We start from the raw sequence: 12,049 nt of genomic DNA, 5'->3' as shown, positions 1-12,049 counted from the left end.
TCCCTTGAGCCAGAGCAGTGCAGATGGTTTGCATGGATTTGGATTATTCAGTGAGTGAGCTGAATGTGGAAAGGGAGGCAAATTTTCTGTTAGGAGCCAATATGGCTTGTTTACAGCAAAGGACTAGCACTGATCCTTCTGCTTTCTCTTCCCAGATTTGCTGCTGAGAGTACAAATTTTGCCAGTCAGAAGCATCTTTACATTTGAATTGCCTGGTAAGGGAGGCTGGGAGCAGTGATGCTTTTCCACTAGGATGCGGTAGTGCAGCTTCAGCCTTGTGCGTGGAAGTTGGGGGCAGGAAATGCTACCCCAGCCCATCATCATCGGGGCCATTTGATATGTTGGAGCAAGATAGAAATTCAGATTGCCTGATGATGCTTCAGCTGTTGAAGCATCTCATAGTCTGTCATGCACTCAGCCTCATAATCCTTTTCCTGGTGAAAAAGAGCTATTGCTACCACTATGATGGGGGGGAAATCAGGGTACCCAAGGGCAAAGTATTACCTACAGTCATGCTACAACTGTGCAGAAGACAAGAGCCTTGAAACTGTGGCTTAATATGCTAGTATCCGAACTGTTCCTTATTTCCCTTTGTTTCTGTCTTTCTCCTTGCTCATATTGACCGTTTATGAGCTATAGAGTGCTCTAGAAAATAACCAGCTGTTTCGTTAAGTGGATTTGGTCTATCCTTCAAGTTGACAGACGATTTTTATTACGTACTATTACTTAATGAACTCTTTTGTGGCAAATGTAATTCAATACAGATTCTGATTCCCAGTTTGTCATCAGTCCTTTTATAAAGGAAGAAAAATGGAAAAGGACTTGATGATTCCTTTATCTTGTTATGCTAATTGCATTAGGAATATTGGAGAAAAACAGCCAGTGGATTTAACAGCAGAAAAATCCAGGCTTCTATTCTACTTAAAGAAAATGGGAATTTACTGGGGCAGAATGTATCTGACTTTAGCCAAAGCAAATTCTGATCCAAGTTTAGGTTTTGAAAAACATAAGTAAATTATTTTGTTCTGTAAAATTCCTTTTGAAAGGAAACCTCTAACAGACATAATGGAGGATATGGACAGTCTCTTGCAGGAGAACTGGAACTGTGGATTTCCAAGTACAAGCAAAAAGCTCCTGAGAACTGGAATACTTCTGTAGCTATATCTGGGCCCCACAGCCACATGTTGAATAATGGGGAAGAAAAAAAAAAAAATTGACAAGCATCTTCATTAGGTACCTTTGCTCCTGTGCTGAAAACAAGGCAAGCATTTTGGGCAGAAAAAACATGCAGTCCTGCCTTAGTGTGCTAGTGTTACTGACTGAGGGATACAGCTGTGCTTTAGACAACTCGTGACTTAATGATCCTATGGCCTCATTCCTCATGGGACCCTGGAGGTAACTCATTTTTGCATCGGCTAAACTCAGTTCCCTGAAGAGATCACACAGATTTCTAGCCTGAACTGTGGTACAATAGTGATATACCTGGTTCAGGTTACTTGTTGCTAACAAATTAAGCGTTGGTGAAATGACAAAAGTGGTCTCTATACTGGTGTGTGTCTCCTCTTCTGGTCTTTTTGGATATGGAGTGCATTGGAACTGTAAGATCATTGTTGCTAACGCTGGTGAGAGTTTGTAAACAATATATGGGCTTTGGCTTTGATTTCTCCTGGCTGCCTTGGTATTACTTTAACAGTCTTTCAGGTTGTGTTATGTTATCAACCTGTCACCTTACCCACAAGGCGAGGAGAGTGAAGAATGTTGATGCTTTGTGGAAACACTAGAGGTTCCTAATTGCTTGTCTAATTTATCTTAGTTGAAATTTTGGCCTACAGCAGTATGTGGAGAAAAAAGGGCTAGTGGGCACATCTTGCCAAACCGTGAATTTCTCATTATAAATTGTCCTAGATCACCTCAGCCATCTGGGTAACCCAAAATAGATGTTGATGCAATGTGGGAAGAGGAACAGTGAGAAGAGGAGTAAACTAGTTATAATGTGCAAAATGTCACCTGAAGGATCACTGCAAGATTGTTTATCAGCCTTAGAAGAGTAAACATAATCCATGTGAATTCTTTACTAGCTTCAGATAAGTCTACGCAACTTAAGTTGTACTATTTACATTAAACAGAATTAAAGGGAAAGAAGAGCTAAATTTTTTTAAAGTTGCAAGAGTAGTTTTATTTACTGGCAGGAGAGAAAAAAATCTGGTGTTTGTTTATCTGGGGCCAAGTCTAAAGTTCAGTGAATGGAAGGATGCTCTGTATTTTGTTTGAATTATGAGCCACTATTGAAGGCTGTCCTCTTACGAATTACTTTGCCTACAGAGGTTAGGCATATTTGGTCCCATTGGCTCCTCCAGGAATGAATGGTGCTCTACACTTTGTAGGACTTAAACTATTTGCAAAATACCCAGGCTTTTGTTAAGCAGTGTAAAAAGTTAATTTCACATCTTGACTTGTATGGGTGCAGTATCCTTCTTAAGCAAAGTATAAATATGTCTCCTGGAATTTAAGAGCAGTCTGACTTGCATGCTGCTGGGTGTAGGGCTGGATGATTGCAAACTGACAGATCTTTGTGACTGAGACCTTATTCACTAGTCTTAAGGCTGGGAGAGACTTTTGTGGTAATTTGTTCTGACGTGTATCACGCAGGCTGTAGAATCCCATGCAATCACTTTTCTACTTCTGACCCACAAACTGGCTGAAATACAGCAGACAAATAGCCATATTCATTGTCTAGAGGAAGCCTTGCTGCTCTGGCTTTGCAGTAGTGGTGCAGGCTCCAGAGAAAGCAGAAGCTATTTTGCAGGGGCAAAGGCTCACTGTCAAAAGTGAGAGCCTTGAAACTCCTGAGTTAAATAACCAAAGGAATGTAGTTGAACAGCATTCTTCATACAAGCTTTATGGCTCGATCTTCTTCTTTAGTACTAAAAATCAGATTACCATCTGGATTAGCATTAGAGTTTGAGGTAATAAGACAGGAACATGTCATGTGTGGAGCTGCACCACCCAGATATTGAATGAATTTGTGTTACTCTCATTTTGAATATACAACTAAAGTTACTATCTCTGAAACTTGCAGCCAAGACTCTTTTCTATCAACCACCGTTATTGCACCAACAATCAATTCTAAGCAGCTCAGGCATTTGTCATAAATAAAACATTTTTATTATTTGTCTCCATCTTCCAAAACAAAAAAGCCCCTTCTTATTCTGTCATCCTAAAAAAAAAATTATTTCAGATGAATTGTCATGCAGTTGTTTCTTACTCTGTAAATCATAGGGGATTATTCTAGACGGAAATGTTCACTTTGGGGAAAACATGAAATCCTTATAGCACCCTAGGACTTATAATAGATAGATAGCAGGCTTTTCTCTGAATACTAGGATAGGAAAACTGGGTTCACTTAAAATTTTACATAGCTCTCACTGGAAAAGTAGTTGAGGTTAGTTGTCACAGCTCCTCCAGGTGTAGAACCAAACCTAAAACAGAAAATGAAATTTAGTCAAGCTTCAGGAGATTACATCTAACTTCTAAATTACTTTTTTCTTCCTAATCATGGAGCTCTTAGAAGCATTTATCTGCTTTTTTTTTTGATGTGTAATATGGTTTCTGGGAAGGTGATCTAGGGGAGAAGTATGTGCTATTCCTGTCTATCCCATAAGCATTTAACAGAAAATTATATATAGAACTGGAATCTCCAGAGATTATTTTACCAGATCCTTGGAATATGTTGATTTTAACTACAGCTTTTATAGAAGGGTATTAAACAGAATCCTTTAATTTCATTCTGACAGTGTCAAAATATTTCGGTTTCTATCATGTTGAAATATTTATTTTTGGTAAATTGTTCATAATTTTTACCCATAATAATGAGTGGAAGTTGTAGGTAGCATCTCCTGTAGCACAGTGTTTCAGCTTCATTCACCCAAAACTAATTACTCCGGGTTTGTATCACAATTACTTTAGAATTTAGACCTTAGAGTAATTCTTGTCTTTTTGTTCAGATCTGGAATTTGGTGAGAAAGTAACTGGGAAACCCAACTGCCAATTAAATCTTTAGCTCTGTGCAGGTTTACAGCAACTAACAAACTTGCCCTAAAGTACTGGAAAAATAGAAAGCAGATCTGCATGGCCATACCCATAGGAAGGAGAGAATGGATACTGGATCCCATCGCCTGCCATTAGATCCTGGATGTTGCTGGATAGTGTAGGTGGGGTACTGTGCTGGTATGGGTAACCAGGCTGAACCAGGGTGATGTAGTTTAACATCGGAGGGTAAGGTGGCTGGAAAATCTGCTGTGGGCTGTGTGGAGCTACCTGAGGAGGGAAAAGAAATAGCATACGTTAAGAGGAAAAAAAAAAAAAAAAAAAAGTGGGACAGGAATACTGACAAGGCAGTAACCCCATAAGTAGAAACTGGAGTTGTCAAAAGATATTTTTTTCAGACACACACAGTGGTCTTTCCCAATTTTATACAAAACTAGAGCATAAGCAAGAAATGTTTTCAGTTAGAGGCTCAAGGCCATCTCTTGAGCTATTTGGAGCACGTAGTGATCCAGCAGACTGTATTAACTTACATCTCGTCAGCATCTCGTCCCCAAATCTATTTTTGCAATGGCACCAATGTCAATCTTGGCACATGACAAACTGCTCTGACTAATCTATTGTGCTTAGCATCTGTGTTCTGCAAATTAAAGCATATTCATAACCATTTAAACGCACCTGTCTTGAATAGCATCCAAAGGAAGGGTGCAGAGCTGGCTGATAGGGGATCATTGCTCTCTGATGATACGGACCCTGTTAAGCATATGTAAGGCATGATTTTTAAAACAGTCTGGGTTGGTCCATTATTTACTTCTGCATAAGCTTTTTAGGGGGATGCTATGCTCAAAGAAACCAGGTTGAGATAAGTATATTTCTTGGCTTTGGGCAAAAGTCTTCTCTTTGTCTCCCTAAGTTGGACACCTCCGGAACAGGAGTCTGCTTTCCACTCTATAGCTCTGTTCTGCCTGGGGAGAAGTTCAGTTCCCTGTTGACTGCTGAGAGGTGGATGGGCTGTTGGCTCATCTTACGCTAAGTAGGTATCTGTTGTGCTAACTAAGCATTGACTTAGTGGAAAAAGTGAAAATTCTTGGACTTTAAGCTTCCAGGGGAGCTCAGTCTGGCAAAACACGTGTGCTCTGGGTCATGTGTCTCCACCCTGTCTTTTATAACAGGTTGGTGACAACTTTTGTCAGCTTGTAGGATGAGCTGAATCCTGCTAGAGAACCATAGCTTTGTTTCTGGTGTGGTTTTTGTGGATTTTTTTTTTTTTTTTTGCAGAATCAAAGGGAACTAGGGGAGCATAGCCCATAAAAAGCTATGGCTACATGAGATTCCCAGTATTCATTCTTTTATTTATTTCAACTTGAACATTCAGCTTCTTCCTAATCGTATTTGGCTTTTTTACTTTGATATGAAGTCCTGTTTCACTAGACTAAGAAAGCAGTATCCCAGTCTGTAAACAGGGCAATTGCATGAAATATTTGTAAATACAAGGTGAAATATTTGTAAATACAAGGTGAAAATGGAAACTAATGAAGGCTGAGAGAGGTCAACATTCAGTATCTGTGTCAATAATACATCATCCTTTGATATCATCGCAACCATCTCAGAGGACTGCATTACATGTGCTATTAAAGCTTTGTTTATGACCCAGAGCCACTTAATATAACTTACTGTAGTAGGACAGCAACCTGGTTTCTTACTCTACTCTACAAATCGGAAAGCAGCTGTCAAAACAGCAGCAGGCAGTGCCCTGAGTCTGTCGAAATAGGCTTGGGAGTGTTCTACCTTCTCACAAAATGTGGGTGTGTGACATTACCTGAAACTGTGGAAAGTTTGAGTGGTTGGGAAAGATGGGAAGTGGAGGGAAGCTCAGACTCTGCCACACTGGCTGATTTAATGGTGTGGTCACTGAAGTAGTAGTAAAGCCTGAAGTACTTGGATTGTATTTAACATGTTTTTTATCCCATGTTGCAGTAGTTACTGTAAAACAAAACAAGGTTAAAGATATTAATAAACATGCATTTTCTTCATTAATCTGTGGAACACTTGCGATTAAGAGGACATGCTTTGCCTGTAAGCAAAATCTGTTCAAGATATCCATTACTTTTGCAGGCTAAGGTTCTGTAACACAGAGACCCAAACTCAGCAATTAGCAGTTCAAATTCACTTGTAGGGCCATCAAACTCTGACCCATGGGACCTGGAATAAAGCTAATTGCCTGAGCCATAAGAACGAATGAAATTGTAAGAATAGAACAAGAACCTTTGCCCAAAGTTCAAAATCCTCTGAGATAAGGAAATTGCAGCAGAGAGTAAGTTGATTGTGTCCTAAGTCTCCAGACTGATAAATTAGTCCAGAAGCTGAAACAGTAGATCCATACACCACTGTTTTTGTCTAATCTAAGATGCTTCAGGGAATGTAGTTATCGATACTCTGTGGAAATCGGGATCTCTTAAATGTCTTGCACTGGGAACCCAAAAATCATGACACTACAAAAAAACCCCAAAAACACACAAACCCAAACCAACAAAAAACCCCCAACTCCAAAAAAACCTCCACCCCAAACCCAAAAAAACTAGCTTCTAGAAAATACTGACCAAATGCATAAATCTCCATGGTCATGACCTTCCTATATCTACTCTATTTCAACATGTGAGAGGACATTGGACAGGTGCTGGTTAGAGGGGAGGGAGATACCAGTGCCCTAGTATAAAATGAGAATTCTTGAATGGAAAAGGATGGCTCAGTAGTTTTCAGTCTATTACACAAGGCTTGGAAAGGACATCACCATAGAGCAAGTGCTGCAGTGATGCTTGACTGGCTCCTGCCATCTGCTTTTCAGCAGCTTCTGGTTTACATTTTAGTTTTCCCATGACTGCCAGCTGATGTTCAAGGACCATGCCCAGATCCATACCTGGATTATTTGTGACTGCATCGGAGTCGGTTTTGGAGTAAATCTTGGCAAATGGTGGGAGCTGCTGCTTCTGTCCTGTGGCTTGACTTTCTGCTGTTGGTGGTGGTGACACAGCTGTACTACTCATGGCAGAGCTGAACATGCTGTTCTGTATGAACTCCTTCACTACCTTTGTTTCCTCAGCCATTACCTCATTGCCTGCACCTTTGGCAGTGTCTGTGTATTTCGGTAGAAATGGCACCTCTAGCTTGCTGCCCTCTGCGTTGTGAGTGCCTGTCACGCTGCCATCCTCCAGCCCCTTGGAATTCTTGTGGGATTTTGCTGAACACAGAAGGCTGGTGATAATGGGTTTAGCAGAAAGCTGAGTGTCACAGAGAGCTCTTAATTTCATCTCCCTCTCTTTGTTTCCAATCATTGCTCTGTATATACTTTCGAGTCCGTCTGGTTCATCTAGCAAGTAGTTGCTGTAAGAAAGTGGAATATGGCTGCTGTTAAAGGAGTATGACTTAAAATTGAGCTACTTTTCTTGACTCCTCCTAAACCTTGCATTTCTACTTTATTAGTGTTCTATGTAAGACTCAAGTATTCCTTCTTAACCAGAATAAAATGTCGTGTTTGACACTGTTCTTTTCCAAAGAATCACATAAAAGGGGAAAAAAAATTCTTAAATTAGTTAATGCATCTATCCAAGAACAACAGAAGTTGGATGACAGCATTATAGGTGTGCAAAGAATTATAGCATATATACTTAAAAATATATGTGGGTCAAAATATAATTTGATTTAAACAAAATCTGCGTTTTATGTCAGACAAGATTCTTTGATGGCAGTGGGTATGAATGAGTTAAACATGCTTTCGGCTGGGTTACACTTGCCACAGGGAAGAACTAAATGGTTCCCTGTGCTGTATTATTAGAGCAGTTGGTAATCGTTATTGAAGTTATCTTCACAAGAGTTTGTAAAGTGCAGAAGCCTTACGCAGCTAAGCCCTGTGGTGGTTTTCGTGTCATCTGTCAAAGATGGTAAATTGAACCCCATGGTTCTGGACATGAAAAGAATTTTCTTTTGTATCTCAGTGTCCCTAATGGGAGAAACCTTGTTTGTTCTCCAGGCTCCAGCTTTGCATGGTTTCAGCCTTCAGGGCTCAGTGGATCCTTAAATCTTTGCAGGGTGAGGGCCTGAATTTCCTTGGACTTACCTGTCATCACAACTCAGGTATCACCTGTAAGGCTTTAACCTTAGGGCTGGGTGTTGTAGTATTTGTAGCTCATTAACCATCTTTCATATAGGGAGATAAGACTGTCAGATGGTTTGATTTGTAGGGTGCATCACAAAGCACCTCTATACCCCCCAAAGTCCTCTGGGACTTTACAGTGGAACTGCTGTCAAAGCTGAACAATTTTGTGTTCTTTTAAGGCACACCTAAGTACCTATAATGGTTACCTGCTCAAAACACCGATTAGTGCCTATTGTGGTTACCTACTCAAAACACCAATTTAAATTCCAGTTTGCTCTTTCACATCCAAGTATGTTCAATAACTTAATGTGTTATCAATTTACTCTTCTTAGCTTGAGGGAAAGACTGATGCTCTGTGCATGCACTATATAGATACATATATGGTTCATAAACACCTAAATTAGGAAATTCTAAATTGTAAATGTATCTAATTATCTCTAATTATAGGATCACTATAATTAGTAGGTTGCTGCTTCCCCCCCATTTTTGAAGAACATAGGTATTCTCTAACAAAAACCTCAACAGATTTATACTGTGGATATGGAAATAGAAAATTGTTAGGCTATTTCTGAGTACAGCTTATTTCATAGAACTCTTCATCCCATCTTTCAGAGGGATTCTGGACTCTGATGGCTTCTCAGGCTGCAGCCCTGATTCTGCAACTTCTTACTCAAATCATGTATTCTTTGGGTCCCTTCTTACTGCTTTGCACAACCTGTTGGCATTTGTGCCCTGACTGCAGTTGGAAAGATTTAGAGTTGAGGTGGCAGTGTCCCTCTTGGGCTTACATATTGGGTTACTGGAGTCCTGTGTTGGAATATGTTTGAAGATGTGAATGCAGCATGTCGTGTTCCTAGCTCTGCTTGCCTATGAAGCTTTGTCCTCTTCTCATGGAAGATGTAAGCTCCTTTATGTTGGTAAATAGTGACATCCTCAACAGAAGAGGTTCCTCCTGTCCCTACCCGCTCTGGGTGTTCTCAGTGACTTGCTCTTCTGTATCCACAGGAAGGTGAAACTTGTTGTTGTTTGTTCAAGAGATTCCAGATACATTTTAAAATGAGCATATTAGCAATTTGCATAAGTCAATACTTAAAAATAATTAAGGATTGCTAAATTGAGCAAGGTCACATGGTATAATCTTTGGCCGCTGATGCTATTGCAGCTGGTGAACTGGGTAACACCTTTATTGACAGTTGGTATATGCTGAAAGATTTTTCTTAATCTGTCTGTAAGTCTTTGGGAGTAATAGAGGTAGCTAAGGTAGGGTATGGAAGCTTCTACCTCAAAGGTAGAAACCTGACGTAGGGCTGTCTCACTTGAATTGCCTCTATTTCAAAGCAGTTCATTGAGCTCTGTACAGTAATTTGGTTTTAGCACTTCAGTTTGGCTGTTGTTGGAAGGTTCAACAACTCTGGGGTCTTTGAGCAACTGATGGTCAACGTACTCTGCTGTACGAGTGCGTGTGCAGAGGGTACTTCTATCCTGAAGAGCCTGCTAGCTAATTATAGGAAAATGCTGCCGAGAGAAATGGCCGGATGCGTTGCCAAAGGTAACTCGGCAGCTCAGTAGATAAACAATGATAGAGGATCATTACTCTGAACCCAAGGATAGTACTTTAGCCACTGGACTTTGCCGGCTTTTTAATTTCACCTAAACTGAAGTTGCTGAGTTTCTCGCGTCCTTGTGGTTGTGTCTTGGCCGCTGCCTTCATCGCAGGGGTCCTAAAGTTCATCAGCATCACAGTAAAGTAGCAAAACGAGAACTATTTTGATCTGCTGTCTCTGCCTGTTGCACTAGCTTCAGGGTAATACCAGGTTGTGTGGGCTAGAAGTCATGTTGGTTAAGCTGGCCTTGCTGCAGTAGACATTGCTGAAGACCAGATCTATATTCCTTTAAGAGTAAAAATGTTATTAAAGAATACAATTAAGATTGTTAGTAGTTAATAGTGTTTCACTGGTTTGTATAATGCCTTCTTACCTAAGACTTCTTAGCAACTGGCAGGACCAAACTATGAGGCTAACTGAATGCGTGCTAATTGTAAAGATATTTCAGCTGTATAATTTAACCTACCACTACAGGCAGCTCCATGGGCTTCAAGGGTTATTCTTGATTTACCTGGTTTCCCTCTTCCTGCATTTACTCTGAGGACTCTTAAGATTTTTGGCTTCTTTAGGATATGGAGGAGAAAGGAAAGGAGCCAGGACACCAAGACGTAATTCCTAGGTTTCTACCTGACATAGTGTTAGGTACCTCCCCTTCTGTGCCTCCATGTCTTCATCTGTAAAATGTTCTATCTGTTTCCTCATCTGTGAAGTTATCTTTTTTAAAGACGAGGTAACTCTTTACACTCTTTCATGTACCAAGCAAGATGGGCCAGATTTGCATGATGTTTTGTTCGGACTTCTAAGAACTGGACATGTGCTAATGCCTGCTGATTTTTAGCTGGATTTATAAATCTTACTTTTTCTGGTTTAGGACCATACAGTAAATATTATCCTATTAATCTGAAGAGCGTACTTTCCTCTCTTACCATTATTTGTCCTGTGAAACATGATTTGGCATAAATTTTTCTGTGCTAAATTCAGCTTTTCTTTGTAAAGATCAGCTGTTTACAGTAGCTTCCTTATAACACTTTAATTTTCGATTTTGCTCCTCTGAATGCTGCTTTCACTTCTTCCTGTAAATATTTTGATGTGTGTGTGGTTGTTTTTCTTTAAATGTTGTGGGGAAGCGAATGCAGCAGCTGCTTATGGTGCTTCAGAATTTGAAGTAGTCAGATTTCATGGGACACACTTTTTCCCAAAGAAAATTGGTTATAGTGGAAAAAGTGGGAATAACTTGCATCATTAGGAGGCTGTCAGACAGCAATCGATGTACCCTGTGCCCCAGGCTTTCATGGCAACAGGTTACAAAAGTCTAGTTTGGAAAGGTGTAAAAAGGAAAGCAGCAGTTTTTTCCCTAGAGCTTGGGCAACACTTAAAGATCACTTACTTGCTCTGGGAGTTGATGCTGTCTCTTTGAAGGGTTCCTGACAGGTCTGAGCAGAGAGCATACGGCAGCGGTGGCACCAACGATGGGGGCTGCAGCTCTTCAGAGAGTCGTTGAACGCGTTTCCAGATCTCGTGGCAGGCCTCGTCCAAACCATCCTGGGGAGTGTTGTTGTGGATCCAGATGTGCCTAGGGAAAGGTCCCAGTGGGAATGGACCTTCAGATGTTACTGCTGGAGCTGAAAACCTGTTCCCACCAGGGAGCATCTTTCAGCCTCTCTGCATTCACAAACGGTCTTTTTGAAAGAGGTGGTTTGTGTTGGTAATGAAGAGCCGTGGCAACCATGGAACCATGGGGTCTGGCTGCTGGCAGGAAGGGTAACAGCTGGAAATGTCCACTGGGCTTCCAGCAGCAGGTATGGAAATGGTAGTGTTGTGTCCTTTCACATGGTTGAGACTGTTTTCTGGCATAAATCTCTAAACAGAGTCCAGTCTTCAGCATTCAGCTGTCCCTGCCTCCCTGCGCCTGAGTTCGGTATCACTTCTCCTGTGTCTGCAGGCAGCTGAGCCCTGCAGAGTGCAGAGGACTGTCCCTTGGGTCCTTTTCCATTCTCTTGCCCTCAGTCCCTCATCTTTCCACTGACATGAGATGAAGAGCAGAGGCCTTGTGTGAGGGAAGCAGCGCAGACAAGAAGGGGTGTTCCTGCTTTAGCATTTACTCTGGTTTTGCCACAGCCCAAAGAGGAGGAGCAGCATCATCCCTGTTTGAGGCCCATCTAGCAATACATTCCATCCCTGCTTGAGCAGTTTGTGACCCTGAAACTCTTCACAGCCCACTCTAGATCCACCCTCTGCAGCAAGTTGC

At 41.0% G+C, this 12,049-nt stretch overlaps 1 protein-coding gene across 1 annotated transcript; it reads right to left on the bottom strand.

The window, feature by feature from the left end:
* Positions 1 to 3,403: 3,403 nt before the first annotated feature.
* C16H1orf94 (chromosome 16 C1orf94 homolog) lies at positions 3,404 to 11,451 on the bottom strand. The gene is made up of 6 exons (XM_075722183.1): positions 11,189 to 11,451; positions 6,836 to 7,425; positions 5,864 to 6,027; positions 4,723 to 4,797; positions 4,139 to 4,317; positions 3,404 to 3,479 (listed from the first exon to the last, which is right to left on the bottom strand). Exons 1-6 carry the CDS (start codon positions 11,449 to 11,451, stop codon positions 3,404 to 3,406), a joined length of 1,347 nt encoding a protein of 448 aa, XP_075578298.1.
* Positions 11,452 to 12,049: the final 598 nt, after the last annotated feature.

Source organism: Pelecanus crispus, chromosome 16 (genome assembly GCF_030463565.1).
Source record: "Pelecanus crispus isolate bPelCri1 chromosome 16, bPelCri1.pri, whole genome shotgun sequence".
In the NCBI taxonomy this organism is placed as follows: domain Eukaryota; kingdom Metazoa; phylum Chordata; class Aves; order Pelecaniformes; family Pelecanidae; genus Pelecanus; species Pelecanus crispus.
The sequence above is the reverse complement of the archived record's forward strand: the minus strand, read 5'-3'. Positions and strand labels throughout refer to the sequence as shown.